Source organism: Ambystoma mexicanum, chromosome 4q (genome assembly GCF_040938575.1).
Source record: "Ambystoma mexicanum isolate Mex_15411 chromosome 4q, UKY_AmexF1_1, whole genome shotgun sequence".
In the NCBI taxonomy this organism is placed as follows: domain Eukaryota; kingdom Metazoa; phylum Chordata; class Amphibia; order Caudata; family Ambystomatidae; genus Ambystoma; species Ambystoma mexicanum.
This window is the reverse complement of record NC_090928.1, coordinates 218,897,220-218,923,043: the sequence shown is the minus strand read 5'-3', so window position 1 is coordinate 218,923,043 and position 25,824 is coordinate 218,897,220. Positions and strand designations below refer to the sequence as shown.

General features: G+C 47.4%; 1 protein-coding gene across 2 annotated transcripts in view; it reads right to left on the bottom strand.

Annotated features, from left to right (window-relative positions):
- Positions 1–25,824, bottom strand: part of CNKSR3 (CNKSR family member 3) — a 1,181,575-nt gene that overhangs the window by 935,867 nt on the left and 219,884 nt on the right. For both annotated transcript variants that reach the window (XM_069607749.1, XM_069607750.1), the window contains exons 7-9: positions 21,002–21,061; positions 8,633–8,701; positions 2,301–2,447 (exon numbers count right to left, since the gene is read on the bottom strand). In XM_069607749.1, coding sequence (XP_069463850.1) covers positions 2,301–2,447; positions 8,633–8,701; positions 21,002–21,061 — 276 coding nt within the window. The remainder of the gene's footprint in view (positions 1–2,300; positions 2,448–8,632; positions 8,702–21,001; positions 21,062–25,824) is intronic.

Genomic DNA, 25,824 nt, shown 5'->3' with positions numbered 1-25,824 from the left:
GATTCTGCTAAACATGCACTACAATAAAGGCCACACACACAGTATCAAACTACACTGTTTGCGGTGCAGATAAAACACATATTCATCATTTATGACATACACGCCACAGGGAGAAATAGCCTTTAACTTGTTCATTGCTCTCTAAAGTGCCATGTTCTCTCCCAACAAAACAAGTGAAATAGATGATGTATTGGATTGTTTGACGAGTAAGAAAGTTTGCATGGGGCATTTTCCTTTACTGTACAAGAAGCCTGCCAGGACAATTTCCTTTAGTTTCCTCTGGGTTATGGGCAGCAGCCATGGATGGTCCAAAAACTACCCAGTTTGTGAAAGAGCCGATGCGAGGTCACACTGATCTTGGGCAAGGGGGGTGGTTGCCTACATCTGAGACTTCCCACCTGCCACACTGCCTTAATGTGTGTGCTCAATCTCCCATTATCCAGGACATGTGGGTGCTGCCTATTGCTCCCCACTTCAACCTGCTGAAAGACACTAGCTAGCTCTCGCGGCCGCTAGAACGTGTGCACAATAACCAGCTCCAAGACTGTGTGAAACGATGACTACAAATAGCTGACCTTTTCACGCAGATTTGTTGGCAGTCCAAGTATTAAAAGTACAGTTGCAAAGCACAGACGATTGTTAAGGCTGACATTACTTTGCATTCTTTTACATGTAGAGACCATTTCCATTTGGTAAAAATTAAGCAAGACTCTTGCGTGACACGCTTTTATATATTGGTCTGGTAGGCTTGCATTGTGATTGGTGTACCTTTTAAATAATCTTTTGTGAAACAGCATTAATTCAGCTCTTTAAAACTGTACATTAACACACATTATATCCGCAGGTGATGAGAAGATATATGGTCATGTCAAGTGTGGTGCAGTCTGAAATCGAATGCCATTTACAGAAAGTTTGTGATCCTGGACAAATCATTTACATTCATTGTGCTGTATCTTCCAAAATTGGGATGTCAAATATAGGTTTCCTTTCATGGGGCAGGGAGGCAGAGTATGGAGTATGGGGTTGCGTTGTGGGAGCAGGGAGAAGGATGGTTTTCAATTTGAGGGCGGGGAGGAAGACCGCAAAGTATGCTGGGCTCTTCAAGAGGTCTTCGGCACCGCCACCTCTAAATGACAGCAGCATCCTGGTGCATGAGGGAGACCATGTTCCCATTGCAACCAACGGTATTCAAGATTTCGGATCAAACCAACCATCCTCTCTCTGATCTACAGCATTCTAGAGCCGAGTGAGGCGGAGAGCTTGCCATCAGACATACTCCTAACAAAGGTTAGCAGGCCTCCGAAAAGAGGTTGTGAACAGAGCAGTAATGTGGCCGGTGCCATGCACACTACAGGATGTGAAAGGGAAGCGCGGTGCAAACAAGGGATAGGATTCCTGCTCTCGCTGGAGGATGCCTAGAGACTGCACTGCTGGGTTTATGGTCTTTCCATCGAAGCCCAACCATCGAAAAAGCAAATCCACTGAAACAAAACGCAACGAAAATAAATGCATCGAAAGGCTATCTTTTACATTTAAAAGTACATTTCCATCAAAACCGGTCCATTGAATATAGGAATGGACACGTTTCGCTGGATATGTGCTTTTAAAAGGTAAAAGAAATCATTTTGATGCATTTATTTTTAACGTTAAAATGTTACATGGAGCTGTCCAGTCCTGAAATCTTTAAAGTATTTCGGCACTGGGCAGGTTCATGTAACATTTTCTTTATTGGGAGGGTAGGGGTTCCCCCCCACTGCCCCCAACATCCAAGGGCACCCCCCAGCCCTAACCCTAATCGAAATCCAACTAAATGGTTCCATGTAATAATGTTGCCACAAAAATATCGCCATGCAAAAATATCACCGAAAAATGGTCGTTTTTTGTGGCGACATTATTGCATGAAACATGCGGGGGACACCCCCGCAAACCCCAAATTTTTGTTCGTTTGCCCCCATCGCCACATATATGGTCACCCAAATAATATCGCCACGACATTTTCCCGGCGATATTATTTACGGCGACCAAAATGTGGCGATATTAATACCTGATACCAACTAAATATATTCAATAAAAGTGCAGGTCGATGGTAATGACTTTCAATGAATACATTGTTGGATTTCAATTCGATTAATCCATTTTCGATAGAAAGTCCAGTTACCGCACTGCTGCACCCTCCAGAATCCGCCATAACGGCCAAACATAACCAGGCAATTCTAAGATTTGGGACCTTCGTCTGCATTTCACACTAGAAGGCATTGCAATAAGTAAGCCCATCCCGCAGAAAGACCCTCTGAGAATACCTGCACAAGGGGGGGTTTCCAGCGAAGGTTCTTCAGAGGTGCGGGTGCAAAATTGGATGTGCCCGTGGGTCGTTTCTTTAGGATGAGCTTCACTTCACCGGCATTCTCTCGCAACTTCTCCACCAGGTTCTTCAGCTGCCAACCCACCTTCGGCAAGAAAATGAGAGCGTCCCTTGTCAGCCAAGCAGGTGTGCAATGCACAATGTGTGACACAACCAACCATGCATTCTTACTAGGTTTACAGTCCATCGGTGTTCCTCAGACAGTCAATGTGATGTGTACAAAGGGATACCACAATAACTAGAGACGCCAAGCATTTCCAACCCAATCCCCATGCTGCTTCCATTTGCACAGGGGCCCAGAAGGACGGGCTCGGGGCTCTAGGTTGCCTTCACATGCAGATTTCCCTAACTTGGCCCAGGGACGCAGACTGCTCTGCTCAATATTCAGTCAGCTCTCATGGGTACGGCTAAGGCAGTGAATCTAAAATGTTGCTCAGATCCACAGTGTGCACACCAAGGAGAAGGTGAAACAGCAATGGGTTTAGGCTGAGCCAGGACAGTGTGGGAAAGCAGTTGCCAGCACTGGATTTGGCAGATAATTATGTTATGTTACTAGGTTTTATAAAGCGCTCGTTCACAGAAGCATCATGGCGCTGGGGGACATCAGGACGAAAGGATATTTAAAACAGAAAGGTTTTTAAACAGGCAGAGGAAGCTGACATTTTCGGGGGTAGCCCGAATCGGGAATGGTCGAGCGTTCCATAGTTTGGCTGCAGCAACGGAGAAGGACCAGCTACACATTTGGGGGCGCTCAAACCGAGGGATGATCAGCAGTCGAGCTCTCTCATGCTGTGGAGCCGTGATCATAGACTGCATGTTGCTGCTCCATCATGGAGGAGGTTCCATGCACGGAAGAGCAAGCGTTACAGGAGGTGGCCGAGGTGCATAGAAGGTGCGCCCCACCCCCATGAAGAGTACACTGCTGCTGCGAGCTCCCTCAGCAGAGTGGTGTGCATGGGCATAGTGATGTGGCAAACGAGGAGAAAAGGAGGACCAGAATCAAGGCCAACCTGGTGACTCTAGAGAAGTGTGTGCTACCGTCGCTCGATTCAGCAGCAAAACGAACCACCGATCAACCGGCACAAACTATGCCGGCCGCTCAACAGATGCAAAACTGCTCGGAGCGGGTGCACATCTGGAGTGGTGCAGCTAGCTGGAGCAGGGACTTCGTCTGTGCTGTAACCTAGTAGCAAAAACAAAGAGGTGATGGCTGGAAGGTTTAGAATAAATCTTAACCTCTGGCATTGCTCTGGGCAACCCTCCAGACCATCATTCTTCGCCTGCCAAGCCATTACAGAAGGGGAAAGACCATATGCAAATCAGGCTTAGCCCCACCCCAAAAGGGGCAGTCCAGCCCGAACTGCTAGTTCACATCCCTTCTGCACAAGACCACAAGCATCTCCAAACATATTTCGCCCTTGTTGGATCAGTCTTTCCCCTTTTGTAATGGCTTGGCAGGTGAAGAACGATGGTCTGGAGGGTTGCCCAGAGCGATGCCAGATGTTAATTCATTCTAAACCTTCCAGCCATCACCTCTTTTGTTTTGCTGTGGTCACCCCGAGTGGGACGGGTATGCCCAGACGTGGGTCCCGTGCCTGCTGGGCCTAGAGACCCAAGCTACTCCTCACTGATGACGCCCAAAAAGGCTGAAACATGTCTGGGGATGCTTGTGGTCTCGTGCAGAAGGGATGTGGCCTAGCAGTTCGGGCTGGACTGCCCCTTTTGGGGTGTGGCCAAGCCTGATTTGCATATGGTCTTTCCCCTTTTGTAATGGCTTGGCAGGCGAAGAAAGATGGCCTGGAGGCTTGTCCAGAGCAATGCCAGAGGTTAAGATTCATTCTAAACCTTCCAGCCATCACCTCTTTTGTTTTGCTGTACCCTAGTAGGCCTGCCCCGGCTCCTCTTGGGTGGCATGTAATGGGTTGGTTGGTGCATTTTTGCCAAATGCAGAATGAGCAAATAAACGAAGGCCCAACTGATACAGTTCAACTGGCTTGCTTAGTGCATGAAACGCATGTGTCTGTAGCACCATTCATATTGTTCATCAGCAAATGTGCTATATTCATGTGCTTTGCACAGCTGGAAAGTGCATAATGCAAACGCAAATGCATACAGTCCAACCTCCAACTGCCTGGGCCACACAAGCACTGTGTAGGACACAGCCACGAAGCCCTACAGGAAAGGGGTGGCTGACGCAAGGAATGAATAAATAAAATCAGCAAATACTCCCAAAAAAGAAAAAATAGGAGCAAAAATAATCCCAACAGAAAATAGGAAACAGCCACATAATAGTCATGTCCCTCTGCTTTGGCCCACACAGCTCCATGGCTGGGTTTGCAACAGTCGTACACGTGGTGCCACAGGAAGAAACTATTACTGCCTGATCCGAAGAGGTACAAATGCACGCTTTAGTGTGCATGAATAACTAGGTGCAAATAGGTTTTACACTCAAAAACTTATTTTAAAATTGATTAAAAATACTCTCATTAGGAGTGGGACTTTCTTTTTTACTACCCCAAAAAATCAATTTGTACCTGGTTTTATATTTAGTTAAATACTCCCATTTTAAGACTTATCTGGGCCCCTGCGCCATGCTTTCAATGCGTCAACAGCATGTCCTTCTCACTGCAGCATTCTGGTGAAAAAAGTTCACCGTTCAATACGTTGCTCATCTGGCACGCGACTAATGGGGGCGCATAAGTGAAACGCATGCCAAATAGTTAATCATTAAAACACTGGATTCAAATTCAATCAATTACTCTTAATAATCTGCAATTAAAATGCCAACACATTCTTTCAAATAGCAACCACAAGACGTTGGTAAAGCAGTCTTTCATCGATCCAAGTTGTGATCAGTGCTACTGGCCTAATGTGCTTACAAACGCATCATTTGCCATTACAGATATTGAAAATTACCCGAGGGAGAACCACAATTTCACATTTAACTTTTGTTTAAATTAGGTCTGCTTGTGACCAATGTCACGGTTCAGAGGGTGCAAAATAAGCAATTTGAAAACCACAAACCTACCCCCAGTTTACAGTTTTAGCTGAAAGGCCCAATCCGGCCACTGCTTCCTTGTGTGGAGCACTGACTGCTGGGTAGCAGATTGGGGCCTGGTAGACTGGAAGGACACCACTAGCAGTAACTCCCTGTACCGTAACCCTCGGAATAACTGAGCCCTAGCTGGGAGTTTAGACATCTAATGGCTGCTAAAACACCTTTATCTCAAGGTTTCAAAGTTTCTGCTCTGTAGCCCCGTTGTAAAGAGAATGGGTCTACCCTCACGGAGTGGAATATTCAAATAGCATCACAACCTTTCTAGCAACTCATAAGTTCCACCATCTGATACAGGTGCTCGCTGCTCTGGATATCGAGTAGGAACACGAAAAGGTTGGCTGCTACAGGGACCAGCTCTCTGCATGAAATGTTTGGTCAATCAAAGACACCCAAGCTGATCATTCAACCCTAATCGACTGTCTAAAAGAAGTCTTCAACTGGATGAATGCCAACAACCTGAAAATCAACCCAGGAAAGATAGAAATCATGATCGTATCCAAAGACCATAAGAACGAAACCGCCATCCTGTGGCCAACGGAAATGGGAACCGCACCATCACTATCTAAGGTAGTAAAAAAACCTGGGCGTCCTGATGGACAACACCCTAACCTTAGAATCACAAATAAATGCATCAGTCAAATGTTTTTTCCTCCTCCACACAGCAAGAAGAATCCTACCTTTCCTCTCCTTCACACACAAAACACTCACCATCGTCGCCCTCATCATGTCAAGAATCGACTATGCAAACAGACTACCTCGGAATACTAGAATACCTCCTGAAGAAACTACAATGAATCCAAAATACAGCAGCCAGACTACTCCTCAAACTATCCAGAAAAGACCACATCAGTCCTGCCCTAAAAACACTACACTGGCTCCCAGTAAAACATCGCATCACCTTAAAAACAATGTGCATAACGCACAGAGCAATCAGTGGACAAGGAGCAGAATTCTACAAGCCAACGAGACGAGACTCCTCAGGTCAACCAACGAAATCCACCTGGAACTAAAACCATACCTTAAGAAAAAACTTGGAGGCACCTCCTTCTACCACTTAGCTGCAAAAACCTGGAACATCATCCCAAAAGAAATAAACACCAAAGATCAACTAAAATTCAGGAAATGACTAAAAACCTGGCTCTTCAACACCACAGACTCAAACGGAAAACCGAAACAGAAAGGTAAAAGGATGACTAAACTGGAGAGGACACAGGCAGCCCCCAGAACCGACTGAGAAGCTCCCACGGCACCTGGACGGGTGACACCGGGTAGAGTGGAACACAGGCGAAGCCCATGGAGATGAAGTCAATAACCCCAGCCAATCCCATCCAACATCTTCACTCGCCTTTAGTTGCTACCAGGTAGCACAGTGTTGTGGAATTGTCGGGATATTGGCAATCACCACACTAGCTGATTTGTGGACATAGGCAGGTGCACTGGCTGTATGAGTGGGAAGGGAGGGCAGGTGGGGTTGTGAGGGAGGCTGGTGGAGGTGGGAAAGGGACCTTAAACGCCGGACGGCCCAGATCAGGACAGAGGAGCTGGGGTGCTCCCGCACCCCATCTGGGGAGATTACGCAAGCCCAACAGGTCAATTCAGGATAGAGATGCCAACTAACCAATTCCACTAACAATTTCCCCCTCTGCATTTACCTCTCAAACTCCAAACCACCATAAACCTGCCGCACAACAAACCGCACAAACTTCACTATAATACAAAAAAGAAAAAAAAATTTAAAAAAACAGACTCGCACAACAGTACACAACGACTACCAGCCGCAAACACCCAAGGCCAATTAACGGACCCACCAGACTGAGGCCGCCAACAGCACATCACAGATTTCTTGCTCTTTTCCACATTCCTCTCTAACTCACCCTCCCTTCCTCTTTCAGAGCCACCAAAGCTCCAGAGGACCACTCTGGTGGCAATAGTGTGCGGTACAAATGTCCATTAACATATGCTAAAAGACTCCAGTAGACAATACACAGATTTTCATTGTCTTGCGATTGATACAATGAGTACCACTAGGATAATAGAACACTGTTCAATGTTTACCTATATAAGAGTGTAGAGTTCAATTCTTGGGGCGGTTTGGTGACTGGATGGATTGGTTGAACACTGAGAAATTCTGGAACAGATTAAACTAGTAAAAAACCCTACTAACATATGAGGGTTTTAAAAAGTTAAAATAATTTTGCATTGATGTATAGGAGCGGTTTCTTTCTAATGAATATTGCTGGGAATTCTCCTGCGGTTTGATGCTGCCTCTGAAATAATTATGTTATATAAATATATATTTGTGAAAGTGTGTTTGTATGTTAAGTGTTGGGTGCAGCCCCATAACAGTTTGTGGGCTGAAATGTGAGCCTGAGGTCGTCATACCAGTCTGGGGTGTACTGGCGATAGTGAAAATGCACCAACCCCACCCATTCACCCTGCACAGGGGGTGGAGCGGGGTCCGGCTCTGTGCTATCAGTATAGGCAATTTCGGGGCGATTGCAGATTACAATTTTTCTAAAATAGGAAGTTATGACACAATAAAACGAACACGCCCACGTGCATGACAGCTACAGACACATGGTACCACTAGTTTTGTTATAACTCCGGAATTTTATGACAAAGAATGAATTTTAAATATTTTTAAGACAGTAGAATTCCAATTATGAAATTGGTTTCTCTTTTAATCGTGTTTTACAACTGTCTTATGCTGTGCTATGTCTTGTGTTTGTGACGCATTATGCGTGCGTGTTCTCTTCTCACGTCCTTTGTGTTTCATGTGAAATGTTGATTTATTCAACCTTAACACAGCAAATAAAAATAAATAACATATTAAAACACTTGCACCGATAAGCATGCATTGAGGGCTCTAGGAGTGGCAAATCCTACGGTAGGATTAGTCACTCCGCCTTGGAATCTAGTCTGCAGTCATTTGGCATTGTGTAAAGGCAGCCTACTACTCCCCTTGCAAACGCCAGTATCTCGTCTGTCAGGCAGCGCGACGCCTGGCAACCACTGCACCGGCGGCCCCGGAGTGGCGGGAACGCAGCACGAGCCGAGCGGCCAGCAGGGGGCAGTGTGTGCCACCGTGCTCGCGCTGGCTGAGCTAGGAGCCAGCTGTGGTGGAACTAGCATTTACCCTGGAGCTGCGGGGCCTCCGGGACAAGTCCTCAGAAGCGAGGCTCAGAGGGGAAACGTGTTTGTATGTTACTCACCACGGTCTGACGATTCACCTGGATCACCTCATCGCCGGCGTGAATTTTCCGCGACCGATCAGCTGGGGACTACGGGGAGAAAACACAAAAACACCGCAGCAATCAAGTTACGTCAACATGTTATTTTCAGTCACAGCACCAGCGATGAAACAAACCTTTCCTTTACTCAAAAAAAATACAGGCCACATTAATTTCCTTCTCAAATAACAGAGTGATGTAGACATACAGCAAAAAGCAATGTTGGAACCTGCGAATTAATGGTGCATTGCCATTGCTCCGGGCAGCTTCCATTTCATCGTTTTATGGGGCGTGCAGAAGGGGGCCAAGCACATGACAGTCAGGCTTGGTGGTGCAGCCACCTATGGTTTTCAACTCCAGCATTAACTGCAAGGCAGCTTCTGCACAGCAACACAAGTAAACACAGAGCTCGAGTGTCCCTTGCCCGTACTTGAGACGGCGATGCTTAGAATTCTGGGACTTATAGCTTGTCTTTGCTATTTGAAATGTAGGATAAACTAAAAGACCCAGAAGTCGAAGGCACAAACAAAAATAAGACAAGATGGGCCATCTCGCGTACGGTCACGGGACAGTTTAGCAGAACTCTAAACTGCAGATGCGTTTTGCAGGGGCGTTGCTAGAGGGGGGGGGGGGCTGAGGGGGCTGTAGCCACTGATCTTTTGGTTGTAGCCCCTGACAGAATCTCAGGAGCTACAACCAAAGGGCTAGCTAGCCCCCAGTCCTGACAGTTCCGACATCAGCGTAGCCCCGGGTCTTTTCCAGATCTAGCAACACCCCTGTGTTTTGGCATGGTTGAGCGAAAGAACAGCATCACCCTGTGCTTTTTTGGGTACAGCAAAAAAGCACTCCTCTTCGACATAAATGCATTTTAACGTGCAAACATTAGAAGTGACATGGATTTGTTCCGTGGTGCACTAAAAACACAATTCACTAAAGACTGAACATGCCCAACCAGCTTTTTTCAAACACTACTTGGAAAGGAAGCAGTTTTCTTTCGTTTTTTAATATAGAAGTCAAGGACCCGATTTTGGGGTGGGGAAGAGGATAAAAATTTGGACGCTTGCCAGAACCACATTTCATGAGGTGAGAAAAATCAGTGAAAAGGCTGAGAGACTATCAAGCAGATCAAAACTCACACCTGGCAAAGGAGCACAGAAAAAAAGTCGTCTCACAAATACCACTGTGGAAAGGTAAAGGTAGGCACAGGGACCCGCTAGATTTCAGCTGCAAGTGGAAGACCGTCATGCCTTTTTGTGGCAGGAAGTCTTCGTGATACTGGTTCGAGCATTTAAAAACTATTTTTTAACCTGCCCAAAATAGACTTGCCCAATTGTGGAGAAAAAAAAGGCCTGGACAACGCAGGCAACCGGCTCAGGTGGCGTAGGGCTGCATTTCCGTAGACGGCAGCGCCACATGCAGAACGCAGGGATAGAAAGGGCCATGTGGGATGGCAGTGGGTACCTCCACGTTTCCCACCGTGGACCGGTCTGCCTGCACTGCCAACGCTGCACATACCGGGTGAATGTCTCCACCACCCACCCTGTAATTAGATGGGACTGGTCACCGCCATGGGTTGTGCTATGGTGATTCAGTTAATCAGGCAGTTGGAGCAGAATTTAGGTGCGTGGGGTGATCAGACGGGCAAGCATCGGAGGGCTTTGGGCTAGTAGGGGCCACAGGGCTGGGACACTGCGACCAGGAGACACTCGGTACAGGCAATCCAGTCTCCAGATATCGCTCACCCAAAAATTTAGGGCAAATTGAATGGATGTCATCTAAAAGAACGGTATTTTGTTTGATATGAAGGAATTGTGAGCTTCCTGGCGGGCCATGGCCCCTGCGCTACCCACGGGCAGGGGCATTTGCACACCTATGCAAAACTGAAAATGACGTTGTGTCCACGTGGGATTGGCCTTATCCAATGGCATCTCACTTCTAATCCACCCCACATTAACGAGAACCAACCCTGAATATTCAAAAGGGATAATGATTTGCATGGTAAGGGGGAAGAGGGGCACTATCCTTAATGTGACTTGATCGGGCAACGTCTGGTACTTTTATTTAACCCTTTACTGCACCGTGGGGCATGGGGGCCTGTTGATCCCAGCAAGAGACAACAGCCTACTAAATTCCAGTACCAGACTACTGCTTTCTCGTCAAACCGGCAGCACAACAATGCGCTGAACCGCCGCAACAGGTAAACACGAAACTGCCCCTTTTGAGGATACGCAACCTACGCATTTTATGCCTCAGGAGCATGCACAGGCCCAGTGTGCACAAAAAGCATCCCAAGCAATTATGAGCATCAACCGGTTTTATGCACGGTCCTGAATGGTCATCTCTGATCAGTCACGCATTTGTATCCTACTGCACTGTAACATGCTACTTAGCATGTACTAACGCCGGGGTACCCCAGGGTTTGGGCGTTGCCACACATGCTATAATAAATAAATGCACTAGTTGTGTAACTAATAATCCAGTCAATGGCAGCAGTACAATTCTAGGCTCTTGGCATCCAATTTACTACAGTGAAATGACGTTGAGACGCTCAAGTTTCCCATGGCCAGGCGTGGAGAGGCCACCCTGTCCTGTTTTTGCCTGGAATTCGTGCACTTTTAGTTCTCCAATCTTTCACATGGGAAAGAAAAAAGAACACCTCCAAGAATCCACAGGGCGAAAACCAGGACTGGTGGCCTTCTCACACCTGGCCACTGGAAACCTGAGCACTCACTACATTGGAAGAGAAGGTTTATCTGCCCAGGAAGGCTCTCGGTGGTTATGCAGAGTAGCTCTGCCCGCCATCTATCGGCACAGGTACTGGGTTATGTTACAGGTTATTTGCACAGTGCTGGGGGTGCCCAAAGGCCATGGTCGCGGTGTAGATCAGTCGGCACCAAGCGTGATGATGCAGCAGCCAGACGGCAGAAGTATACTAGATGAGGACAGGATGGTCACATCCAAGCAAGGCACCAAGGTGTAGTCAAAGTGGGGTATGGTCATAGGGGCTTGAGGATAAGGGGGGGGCGGGTGGAGTGGTTACTGATGGTTTCATATCTTTTCATTATTCCTTATAGAGCACTGTGGATAGTCCCGTCATTGGTGCCACTATGATGTACAAGGCTCAGGCGGTTCCATGTGTCAATATCCCCACAAAAATAAATATTTCCATACAGAAATATTGCCATACTTTTGGGGCGATAAGGCATGGAACCTGCGGGGGACACCCTTGCAACCCCATATTTTAAAGGGAGCCTGGTCCCAATAACCCCAAAAATTATCCCCTCTAAAAATATAACCTATGGCCGTTCCAGACGACCATATATACGGCGATATTTTTGGTGGGGATAATATTACCCGATACCGCTCAGGCCACAACTCAGAAGTAATAAAGCATTATGTGAACAAGTAATTTTCTCACAATGAAGCACATACGGCCACGCAGGGCGCTCAGTTAGGCTTAGCTGCACGGTGCTCCCTGAAGGAGCAGGTTGTCGCAGCTCCTTGAAATACCTGAGCTTCTAATTTGATGCCTGATGCAGGGCATTAAACTCAAGGTCTAGCTAGGATGGAGCATAGCGCAAGTTTGCGGGCGTTTAACCATGTCTACAAGGCCAGACAGAGCTCTGCCTCTTGCCTTCACTCTGTCCCTGGGTCACATGTTATGTTATTTGGCATTTATATAGCGCTCTATATATCATTGGTATGATCTCAAAGCGTTTGTGGGTTGAACGCCCTTGGGGACCCTAGTTCAGGTCAGTCGATAGAGTAGGGTAAAATACAGTGCTTGGGTGCACTCAATATGTGAGCAGCTGACTGTCCTCGGATGATGTCCCATCCCCTGGTTAATGTTGTGAAAGTTATTTACTACACTTTATTCTCAATGTAGGTTTTGACAAAAATGGTGGCCACTGTCCTCTAAACTACACTTTTTTTCCCATCCTAAAACATGGGTCCCGTGCAGTGAAAGAAAAATGTGGCACCCGCCCTACCGCCCGCACACCCCTCGTCAAGGCCCGGGTAGCCCCGCCTTAAGGCCGGCCCTTCTCGTCACAGCTCTGAACAGTCGTTTTTCTGAGTTGCTCTGTCCCTGCTTGCGAGCCAGTGATGGTTCAAAGGGACCTCCCTGTGCTTACCTGCTGTGGCCGAACAGGTCAATTGATGGGGGCTGGGCCCCTCTGTGCACAGTGTTTGGATACAGCACTTTGGGCACCGACCGGCGCAGCACCTTGGGTGCAAGTCCCTTTTAGGCACGCCTAGTTGGCCGTGGTCAGCGCCATGGCACGGGCACCGGAAGGCATGTTATTACATTACCGCACATTGGGTTGCTTTGATTGAGGAAATCGGACTGTAGACGACAGATGCAGATAATGCCTTTACTCAATGTTATTCTTTTATTGACATGTTTTCTTTTCTTCCCTTCAGCAAATGACAATAGGTTTGCTGGAAAATGGATGCAGGAAATGGCCCTATGAAAGTATAAGGTCCTTTGTCAAACTACCCTGGTCGGACAGCTATGGCTCCTGCGTCGCCGCGCTTCAGTACTTACTATGAGCGTCAACTTGTATACTGGTGGCCAACACCTTCTGTGACAGCGTGAGTGACATGAATAACCCAGTATCTAAAAGAGACTGCTGTTTTGGGTATCCGAAGAGTGAAATACCTTAGGGACATGTCAACCACACCGCAGGCCAGCGTGCACAATTCGACGTGCCATTTGCGACTTCTGAAGCATCCAGCAGCGAATAGTACCATTTCAAGGTGCAATTCGCAGTGTCAAATCTAAATGGAGGCGGCGGACCTCTCTGCGTTCACTGCCCACCACAGGAAATCCAACGGCATCAAGTATAGAATAAACCGCTCAGTGTGTAGTCATTACTGTCCCTTCCATTTAAACCCCAACCGCCCAATAGGGATCCACGTTTGCCATCTAGTGAACAGTACCAGTGTGACGTATCAACTTCCGGGGTACCCCTGGATCCAGGGGTGAATATTAGTTTCTAAACCATCAAATAAGCCGCACACCTCTAGTACACCAGAGGCATTCAAGCAGATTGGAATACTTTAAGGCGGGCGGCCTTCAGATGCAGGGTATTGCAGTCAGCAGCTTTGTCTTTGGTTGTAGGTTTGGAGGGCACTCTTGCACTTCCTATCCAGGAAGCTTTCTGCAGAGCCTACCTAGCAGGGCACACTGTGTGCTGGCTGTGTACCCCGTTCTGGAGCAGCTGGAGGGTCCTCCGAGTTCTGCATCACTCTCTGTTCCCTGTGAGATGTTTAGGGGCGAGATCTTGGTTCCCACTTTGAATATCCTGGCCTTCCTCCTGCCTGTACCTTCAGCCAGGACCCAAGGTTGAATTCTTCTATGTTTCTTCAAGTTAAGTCTTCAGATGATCTGCTTAAAGAGGGGCTCCAGCCCTCTTTTAAAGCCAAGTGGGCCACAGCAATTGGTGTAGGCCAAGCCTACCTTAGTGAACCAATTCTGTGGTCCCTACCAACAATTTTCCATATGCGTGAGGTCATAACCAGAGTGCTTTGCAACAGGAAAAGGTAAAGGGGTGGAACAGGAACCAGGGGTGTCCCAGAACCAAGATGGTGGAAACCTCTTAACAGAAAGAGCTGTGGGGTCATTCCCTGTGCTACCAAGTCCCACCCATCTGGCCGTCTGCTGTGATCAAAGTCTCTCTGTTTAATGGATCTCCCTGTGGATCCTGATCAAAGCAGCAGGTCACCCTTGACGATGCTGAGAGACCAGACTCTTTGGCTTCCGCAAACAACATTCTGGTATCTTATGAAAGACCAAGACATGTCAGTTCATTTGACATTGATACGGACGATGGGAGCTGGCTTCAAGTTGATTTTTACATATGAAAGGTGGTTGGGATTCCCGTCTCCTTTGTTATTCTCTGCAGCCAGGCCCCCTGGCGGACTGTTTGAAGTACCTTCTGTTGGTATGTTAATCGCTGCCACTAGCTGCAGGGCGGTTCCATGGAGCCTTTGTAAGTTAATCAGGCTGTCCATGGCAAGTGGAAGTTTGGCCCCTCCCATCCCAAGTTGACATTGGGCACTCATTGGCCGTCACATTCCAACTAAATATGACATGGGCGGACTGTGCCCGTAGGTGTTGTCCAACATGGAATACACAGATCTATGCTGTTGTGTCGTGAGAATAGGAAAATGCGTGTGGATTAGCCCCACACATTTTCCCGGGGTCGGTCTACCATTATTCAAATTATATATCCATTTCAAAATAGCACAGGTGAGCGCATGCCCATCATGCGGATCGCCAAACTCCTCACAACCAGAAAAGATGCAAGAGCAAATAAAAAGTGTGGAAGACTCATTTGCAGCCAGCCCGTGCTTAAATGAATACGGTTTAAAATGTAGAATTGGCCAATTTCAGAATTTCTTCTCGTCTTGGGACTCGAACCTTCCCTCTTTCAATATTTGAAACGTTGGGAGGCATGGTGGGGTGCCTGGGGCAGGAGAGTGCAGGGGTTAAGGCCTTGAAGGCGTGTTGCAAAATCCAGGGCAGTGTTAGTCTGAAAGAGCATCACTGCGGCAGGGAGGCAGGTAGGAAATGAGATCTTCCTCATGCGTCCAATCGGCATGCGCGGTATCTCTGCACCCAGGCTGTGTCCAATCGGCAGGCTTGGTATACCAGCGCCCAGGCTGCGTCCAATCGGCAGGCTTGGTATCTCTGCGCCCAGGCTGCGTCCAATCGGCAGGCTTGGTATCTCTGCGCCCAGGCTGTGTCCAATCGGCAGGCTTGGTATCTCTGCGCCCAGACTTGGTATCTCTGCGCCCAGGCTGCGTCCAATCGGCAGGCTTGGTATACCAGCACCCAGGCTGCGTCCAATCGGCAGGCTTGGTATCTCTGCACCCAGGCTGCGTCCAATCGGCAGGCTTGGTATCTCTGCGCCCAGGCTTGGCATCTCCTCTGCGCCCAGGCTTCGTCCAATCGGCAGGCTTGGTATAACAGGACCCAGGCTCCGTCCAATCGGCAGGCTTGGTATCTCTGCGCCCAGGCTGCGTCCAATCGGCAGGCTTGGTATCTCTGCGCCCAGGCTTGGCATCTCCTCTGCGCCCAGGCTTCGTCCAATCGGCAGGCTTGGTATAACAGGACCCAGGCTGCGTCCAATCGGCAGGCTTGGTATACCAGCGCCCAGGCTGCGTCCAATCGGCAGGCTTGGTATCTCTGCGCCCAGGCTGCGTCCAATCGGCAGGCTTGGTATCTCTGCGCCCAGGCTGTGTCCAATCGGCAGGCTTGGTATCTCTGCACCCAGGCTGCGTCCAATCGGCAGGCTTGGTATCTCTGCGCCCATGCTTGCTATCTCTGCGCCCAGGCTGCGTCCAATCGGCAGGCTTGGTATACCAGCACCCAGGCTGCGTCCAATCGGCAGGCTTGGTATCTCTGCACCCAGGCTGCGTCCAATCGGCAGGCTTGGTATCTCTGCGCCCAGGCTTGGCATCTCCTCTGCGCCCAGGCTTCGTCCAATCGGCAGGCTTGGTATAACAGGACCCAGGCTGCGTCCAATCGGCAGGCTTGGTATCTCTGCGCCCAGGCTGCGTCCAATCGGCAGGCTTGGTATCTCTGCCCTCAGGCTGCGGATAGAGATAACTGGAAGAGGAAGCAGCAACAGCTTGGAGTCAACTCGTACATGTGGGTGGGCTATATTTTGGGATTTCAATTGAAGGTTTGCAAAATGTGTGCCGACTGCTCCTGTGGGTAAGACTGTCTGAAAGGCCCACAGCACTGTGCAACCATACTTGCTACTAAATGGCGCCTGGTCATTTCACAGGTGTAGATTGGCAGCTGAGGGGATTTTGCCCATGCACAAAGAAACGGACATTTTGTTCAGTGGAAGCGTCCACCAGAAAGCCTGCATGCAGGAGGCTTCAGACTCTTGCTTTGTTTGACAGGCGGCGCTGACCCTAGTGGGAGTAAGTGACCCATCAATGCAAGGTGAACAAACCAAACACAGTTTGCTGGAAACGGGAAAAAACACACACCCTGTTTGGAGCCGATATTTGAAGGTTTCTCTGTGCTGCCGCATGCGGCAGTGGAGAGAGTTAGGCCCTCAAGTCACACCCACTCCAGGCAATCGCAGAAGACACCCTGCTGGGCGAAGTCAATGGCTTGGGTCAAAGGGCGGGCCACAGCTCATGTGGGCGGGGCCAGCGCGGGATTCATTGCTGCTTTCCTCGCCACAGCGCATCTTTCATGTCCTTACCGTGTGGGCTCACAATGCCAACATTAGAATGTGGTGGCAGAAATGGCAGCCGCGGAAACTGCCTTTTATCCCCCTCCCTCACATGGAGGGGGCGGCGGGGGGCAAGGTAATTGGTGTACAATGTGGAAGTGTGGTGGATACTTTAAAAAAGAAAAACAAAAAAAGTCGCGGCCAGGTGCTGCTGCCATTTCTAACAGAATCAGACAGACCAGTCTAACAATAGGGCACCGTTTCCAGTACGGCATTTCTTCCAGCCAATTTAAAATGCAAGTCTCTGAATGACACTTCAACTCAAGGAACCATTATTTATTTGCTGCGGCCGAAAATGTGCTCATTTATTGGCCATGGTTGCCTGCAAGTTTGTTCCATTAAATGCAAAACAAAAATTCATATAGACCTTCCGGGTCAATACCTGGAGGAGAACCTGCTTTTTTCTGTTAGTTAAATAAACCCTTCACTATTGCCCCACTGCAACATACACCATCACTGCGTGACGGCGAATTGGGCCAGGCAGGCAAAGTCTATAGCCATAAAAGTGCATGAGTGAGGCGGCTGGGCTGGGGCGGATGCTGTCCAGCTGGACTGCACTGGAACATAGGTTTGATCCCAGTTCGAAGCATGTTGTGTGGCCATGGGTCAAAACCTTCCTCTGAACGAGACTTCAGTTTGGATCAATCAAGACGCAAGATGCCAGGAAGCAATGTATGCAGTCACTAACCCTTTCCTTGCTCCATCCCATAGGAATCTACAGTGCATCGTCCGAAACCCTACCTCCTGCTGAAGATGCCTGACCGGTCAAGTGGCGCATTCTCCCGCGTGGTGGCCATCACCTGCACTGGTCATCAGCAAAGCAGCACACATTGTGTGAAAACCCGGCCCCTTCTACAGGCAACAGCAAGAATAAAGGTAGACACCAGCACCTCTCGCCATCTCAGCACCGCGGCCCATCATAGCCGCAGTCTGCTGCCAGAGAGCTCCGCGTCAAGCACAAAACCACCAAGAATCTTGCCTTTTAACCCGGGAGACGCAGGTAACCACCAACAAGATGGAGGGATGGCCGAACTCACTTCCCTGCGACAGGGCCTCCTTTCAGCACCCCTTGTCCATTATGTATCCCCCCCTAACTCCCCCCCCAACCTAGGTCAGCTCAGGAAACGCCGACAGCAACGCTACATGCACTTATTTTAAGTTCTTACAAGACACTGACATTGGTTGGATATTGTTCCTATTAAGCAGCGGCGTGCTCAGAAATCACATGGCGGAACACATTTACTAACAACATTTCCAAATCCTCTCTTTATTGAGTTAATTCAGACCATCCTCTGTTCTAGGGGTCTTCCAACTGTGGGGCAGCCTGGCTCTCCTAGGGACGGGGAGGACAAAGAATGCCCAGGGAGGACACGAGGCTCTTTAAAATGAGAGCATGGTGACAGCTTTTACTAGAAAATATAAGCAATTATGACTTGTCGTGGGGGCCCAGACAACAATATTTTCATAGCGGGGGTAGGCTCGAGCTCAGCACAAAAAGGTTTGGATGCCACCGATCTAAACAAAATTGGCAGCACCGCAGTGGCTTATGGGGGTCTCTCAGAATCGGAGGTGGCGGCCCAGCTGTGCTCCTAGTTCGATGGCACTGTCTAAATGCTCAGTACAATACTTCATTATTCCTGCCCACCACAAACCGTAAAAATCTACCACGGCAGCGCACAGTTCACTTGCCAGCTGCAAGGTCGCTCTACAAGGCTTGTAGCTAAACAGAGATTTTGTTTTTAACAGTGTGCCAACTGGCATGGGCATCTCATCCTGTACAGCGCTGCTAAAATCAACACAAAGGAGCCACCAGACACAAGTAATCTACTGAGGAGAAAAGCAAAGCGGGCCCAGCCCACAAGGAGGCTCCTAATAGGAATTTCTTAGATGAGCAGTCCCATCAGATGGCAAGCCTGGCGGATTTTACACTTTTGGGTTTACTGCACAAAAACACCCAGACGCGCTTGTAGTGGAAGTGACAGGCCAAAGCTCACAAATAACACATTCAGTTCCCCCCAACAAATAAATAATGAAATAATTAATTAGTTCCACTTCCTCCCTACCTATCCCTTGGTCCCTACCATCTCCTTACCATCTTCTCAAGTCGTCCCGCTTTCTCCCCGGGGCCATGCCACTCCATCTTCAATACCTCTTCCCCCGGGGTAGCCCGTTTGTTTAAAGAGCACCACCTCCATTATTTCCCACGCTATTCCCCCATTGTGCTTCACTTCCCCCTCATCTAAAGGGGCCATGCCCCCGTCAACCAACCACCTCAATAGCGTAGGATTCCCCTCTACACCAAACGCCTTCTTCCTATGACCTGCAGCCAGGCTGACCCGCTACATCAGCAACGAAAACTTTACATCACAATTTCCCCAACTAATGCCTCAGCCTGTCGCAGGAAAACTGCCCACAAAAAGCCCCTACGACCCGTCAAATCTAAGCATAAAAATCCATGAACCTCTGCTCCCGAACCTTCCCTGCCCCCTTAAAATCCCCTGAGGCGCTCTATGCGCAGGCCAGCTAGCTGGCCTGTGCAGCGCCCAAAATAACCCCGGGGGGAACCGCTTCGCGTTCCCCCTGGGACCGCCCTAATATCCCTATCTGGTCCAGGAAGTGGGTGTGGGCGGTGCCAAGGCACACTCCCAATATAGGATGCTGCTGGGGGTTCTCCGCTATTCTCTGTTAAGAACAACGTGTCCAGTTCTCCTGTACTGGAGTCCGGAGTAGCAAAGCACACCCTTCAGAGACCCGCGCGAGTCGACAAGTACCGGGGCCAAGTAAACGGATTAACAAGCCGTGAAAGCCATGCATTTAGGGGAATGGGAAGCCATTCTTTCCTCAAGCAGGACAGCCCAAGCCTCACACCTGAAAGACGAGGCCATTCAAAGGACTACATACGGTTCATGGATACGAGCATTTCACTGTTAAGAGGGAGTATTGTGAAAAAATTAGATTATAAATATAACACAATAAATAAAAATAACAATCATCAAGCATAGCGTCCATTACATGATCAGAAGAACTGTTAGGGACGTATTCGTCAAATCTAAAAACGTGGTCATTCTTTTGTTCCCAAAAGGCTCTAGATTTAATGCGAGGAACACTTGTATCACACCCCCCCCTTCCTCATTGATTTATTTACAGATTGAGAGTGATTTACTCGCCGAGTGAATTGTTTATATACTTAAGAGCGCGATTTATTCACAGAAATGTTTATTTACAGACTGAACCAGAGAGATTTACTCACAATATGCAGACTGGGTGTAGACAAGACCCCCTCAGACCACATGGGTTACCCAAAATATTTGTTTGTAGGGTGTCCGGATTTATTGGGGGAAGGCACCCCACTTTAGATCACGCCCAGCACTGTTTAGACCACATCGGTAATTTCGCTCCCCACCCCAGTTTCCCAACCCACTTAAAGCACAGATCTAATCAAAAATAACCCCCCCCCCCTCCCCCACATTTACTTGAAGCGCAGCTTTTGAAGGCAACTTACTTAAAACAAATAAAGAACAGTTTTTATGATTACACAGTTACTGGCACAACCTTCCTATCGATAAGTCTCCTGCACTAAAGAAACCCTGTATATTGCCTGTCAAGTTCAAGAGAGGCATGTGCAGTAAGATCAGTACCCTCACGCCACACAAAAAAGTACACATCTGAAAACTGGCAAAGAAAGTCAGTAGTCAAAAACAAAAAAGGCGCCTTCAGGTCAACTTGACCCCCAGGTGGTTATTCGGCCTAAAATGTCCATTTCAAAAGTGTCCCATTTTCCTCGCGGCCGCAAATCTCCTCCAGTCAGTGCGCTTGCATATGCCCTGGAGATCCAGACCCCACAAGTGGACTTTTTTGGCTGGATTTCCCAAGCTAATGAAGTTCTGTTCTGTGCACAGATATTTGCTTAGGGAAAAAGGTGTGTGTGAAGAAAAGGGAAGCTGGGAAATGCACTAAATCCAGACACAGGCAATGTGTGTTCTCAAGCGGGGAGCCACAGGCTGCAGTAATAAAGACATACAAAGAAACACCAGGTGAAAGCAGTCCAATGCAGTAGTTTTCAAGCGATTGGAGTCCGGCTCCAGGCACTTACATGCTCTGTGGTCCCAGTAATGACATGCAGGCCATCGTAGGTAGACTTGATGTACATCCCCTAACAAGAAAACAAACATGACATTAAAAGAATGTTTAACGCAAAAAGGCACCACAAATACATGCAATACTCGCGCACAGTCCAAATACACAGTCCAATCGATCACAATAATCATTGTGAATTGAAGTGCTTGCCAATCCTCTTGAGTTTTTCTTCCCAGTAACCACCTTTGCTGTTTTTCTTGGCAATGCATATTCAAGTATATATACAGTACAGTGTGGGCAATAAAAAAACCATCAGATTTGCAGGAGAAAGAAAAAGACCAAAAATGGACTCAGATGAGGCAATCGATAAGAAAAGTCATTTGTCAATTATGGACTCTTGACAATGGTCTACATTGAACATGAAATTATGTTTTTAGGAATGTATGCCACTCAATAGGACACATGTATAGTTGAAAATCAGATGGATAGGTCATCTAACCAAAATGATGAATTTGACTTCAGACTTTGTTTGGTGTTGGATTTAAACAAAGTTCATTCGTAAATAGGTACTTTCAGAAAGCTATTCAGTGGTTACATTAATTAAATGGATAACCACTGTTTGATAGGTTGTGAACTAATATAGCAGACTGTACAATTAGGAAATTCATATAAGGTTATTACCATAAGCATAAAGAAACTGAAGCAACAGGCCACCACCCTGTTGAGCCCTCTACAAGTATAATAAAAAGCAGAGCTTAAATTACTAAACTTATCACTTTTGGTTCCCGTGTGTTGGCTAGCACTCGACAAGCTAACGTGACCAAGGCCCAAGATCACAAAAAACAAACTACTCAAAACAAATTGACCACTTGCGCCACACAGCACTTCCACTCAATACTATTTTCACAAGTCGTAATGACTTCAATAAGTTGCACCAGTCCATATAATGTCAACTACATTAGCTTTACTGAACAGCCAACATCGGTTTCAATCTTATACAAAAAGGTCTTCAGGGAAAGTAGTCTAAATATCCAATATCTTCAGTAATGACCACAACATCCTGTGGTACCAGATCCAATGTTCAGTTAATCTCTAGTTGTAGGTGCAAATCATGTGCACTTGTTTAATAACCTGCTCCTCATGAGCAACCTCTCCACAATCTTAATTGAAGGGTTATGTCCCAACTGTAGGGGAGGCATGGTATCACAAGTAGGACACCGACACAATGGGTACAATTTGTAAAACCTTTATTGAAGTTTTTGGGGCTGGAAAAACACCTACTTTGCCCTATAACCAAGATGGGAGTAGTCGCGGGCATCAAACGATAAACAAAACACTCCTAGTGGAGCCTGTCAAATGGCCTATGCTAATAAAACCTAATGCCTGCCCCATCTCTTGCACGAAAAGTTTATAAAGGAGAAATGTAGGCAAAGGAAAAATCAGTGTTCAAAAGAATGAATGTGGTTGAACCAGCTCTCCTCCCCACTTTAGACCTCACGGAGTAAGGCTGTCCCTGTAGGCAGGATGACACACTCTGGCTCAGCTTTCAACACAAACAGTTCCAAAACGTGGATCGAGGCCCACCTGGCCTTCGACGTCTCTCTTCCCGACTTCCAAATAGTGTTTCAACAAAAAAAATCATGTAGGCCCCCCTTCGTCAGGCTCAGACCTGTCACAACAAAGTTCAACAAAACCTTGCAAGTGGGCTCCCTTCCCCAAGCTTAGAACACTTCGGGTCACCCTCTGTCAGGCTTGGACCACTTTCGGATGTCGAAGACTTTTGAATGTGCGTGGCTTTCATTACATACCACCCCAGGACCACTTTGACTCAAGGTTCATGGTTTAACTTTCACTCTCCCCTTCTCTAAGAGTACATTTTGTTTTCACTAGTTTTATCGCTTCAAACAATGTACCTTTCACAGAGACTTCCGAGTGGGCTACTTCCTTTTCGCTGGACCACTCCGTTACTTAGTATCACTGATTTCGCAGCTGTCCTTACTTTAAAATTCATTCACAGGTCTGCCTTTCCTTGTGTCTCATCCACACTGGTGCAGCCTTCACTTGCGATATACTGTTTCTATGTCAAATGTTAACACACACCAGTCTCTCGTCGCTTGCAAACTCACCGGCTGTCTGCGTTCCTTTCTTGGTTTTATGATTGGCAATTCAAGAGTCAAGGTTAGTACCACAGGCTTGGCCTCGCCTCCCCAACTCTGCCATTCACCCAGGAGGGTCGCTGGCATCCTTGAAGCACAATGCAGCCTTCTGATGTGGCATCTGGCCTTCTCCACAGGTCTTTCACAGCCTGTCGAAGGCAACGACCTCCAGTAGGGGTTTTCAACCCACTGCTCTCGTCCATTGCTCTGCTCCAGTATTTTTTCCTTCTTCATGGAAATTCTGCTCATACTCGTGTTCCGCCTTGCTCAGAGTGTGTCTCTAGGTTCTGCCTTTTATTTGTGTGAGAGCTAATTGGTATCTGGTGAATGCACTTAGAAACACGTGCCTGACCCGATCAGCGGGACATGTCCAGTACGATGTGTGAAGGTTAATGTTAAGAAAAATGATTGTACCAGAAGGTGCCAGCAAATGTGTATCTTTATACTTATATACTCAAATGAAATTGACCACTTGCGCCACACACCACTTCCACCCTCAATACTATTATCACAAGACATGACGACTTCAGTAAGCTGCACCAGTCCATATGTCAACTATATTATATGCACTTGTCTAATAACCCATTCCTCCTGAGCAACTTCTCCACAATCTTAATTGCAGGGTTTCAGTGGCACACAGCATACTGCATTTTCTCGGTCTAGAAGGCACATGGTCCTAACAAGCCATGCATAAACAGAGAACTTTGAGTTGTGGGAGAAACCAGAGGGTGTCTCGCATGCTAGTCTACTGGGATCTCTCTCTCTCTCGGGTGGCCAGGGCACAGACATCGCCTTTTGATTCAGAATCTGGGAGTGGACCAGCAGATGGTGAGATGCAGTATTCCCTCCTATTTTATATAACCCATCCTATTTTCTAGGATTCTCTGAGGTTCCAACTCCCCACTGCTCCTTTTTTTTTTTTTTTAACACAAACACTGGGCCAAGTCAGAGGGTGACAGAGTAACAACATTAACTTTCACACATCGTACTGGACATGTCCCGCTAATCAGATCTGGCAAAGTCAGGCACTTGATTCTAAGTGCATAAACCTGATACTCACAACGAATTAAGGATTTGTGTCATTATCTTACTCAAAGGTGTCATTTGAGAAGTGTTTGCAGATTGTATTACTGATACCAGGGTGGAGGGAGCCATATCAATTATATGATACATGAGGCAGACATTCCTAAAGTATGTATTCATGTTGGATGCATGAATTATACGTTTTCAGAATTAGTCACAGGGAGGTTTCACCACTTTCCGATTCGATCGAGTTCTTAAAACCACTTTATGCTTGTGAATGGAGACAAAAGGTTCTGAGACAGAAAGAGCCTGTAATTCACTTACTCTTCTAATAGACGTGACTGCTATCAGAAAAGCAACTTTATATGCAAGGTCCCTTAATGTAGCCTTATTCATAGTCTTGAAGGGAGCATCCATGAGCCTTTGCCCAACTGTTTTGGAGGTCCCTCCCAGGAGGAGGGTGTGCAACTTGTGGGTGAATATGTTTAACCCCTTCCATGGAAGCTGCGATTACTGGGACTTTCCACCAAAATATTTTCAGTCGATATGTAGTGTAGGCTGCTATAGGAACTTTGTGTTAAAAAATAGGGATCATATCATTACTGCACCGGTTTATAGCGCCAGCCGAAAATGTCAGCTTTTTTTATTTTTGATCCCCTTCTTACTACATATATATGTGGGGGGGGTGCCGTAATTAATTTTGGGAGAGTGGGGGGCGGGGAGGGGGCGGGTCTCCGACAGCATATACATATGCAGTGAAAGGGGGTTGAAAATAAAATGGCGACATTGTCGGCTGGCGCAGTAATCACATAGATCCCAAAAATAGGCCAATAAGTCTTAAGAGTCTAATACGTGCAATAGATATATTACAATATCTGCAGGAGTGCAGTTTATAGAAATAACTCCCTTTGGGTTGACCATACCACAACACATTGCCAATGCTCCGTATTCTGGCCTCCTTTACAATTTGCATGCATTTTGTTGGGAGGTGCACATTTCATGACTCCAGGAGCCATGCTGCCAAATTCAATGTCTATGAGCATGAATGTGTTAATTGCCAGAGTTATGGTGTTATTAATTTGTGCACTACCTGAAGCTTCACAGGTGGTTGAATTGCCATCCTCATGAGATGGGGGGTACCATGTTTGCCTTGCCCGCATTGGGGCAATAGGAATTATAGTAAGATGATCACGGAGGTGTGTGCATGCTGCTTTGCAGAGAAGAGGTGCCCGGGGAAAAGTGTATGCAAACATCCCAGATTAGTTCATCCATAGTGCATTCCCTAGTAAGCCTTTCTCTGGGTACCTGGATGCCAAGTTAGGACATTTGGTGTTTTGGGCTGTTGCAAACATTCAACACTGGATGTCCCCTTATTTTGAAAATATGTTCGAGTGGGGTTGTGTTGATCCCCAACTGGCGGTTCCCTTGAAGTACTCTGCTTAGATGGTAAGAAAGGTGTGACCTCCTGGTGCATCCTGTGCTTGGATTTCATTCCCTGGCTTGATGCACCATAGGCCTATGTTCTGTGCCACGATAGATTGTGTTCTAGAATATACCCCCCCCCCCCCCGACCCCCTTGCCTGTGTACTTTGTAGCAGGGTCATCTGGTTTGATCAGCACGCTGCTGTTGATTAGGCTAGTCTCAAAGGATAATAGTGCA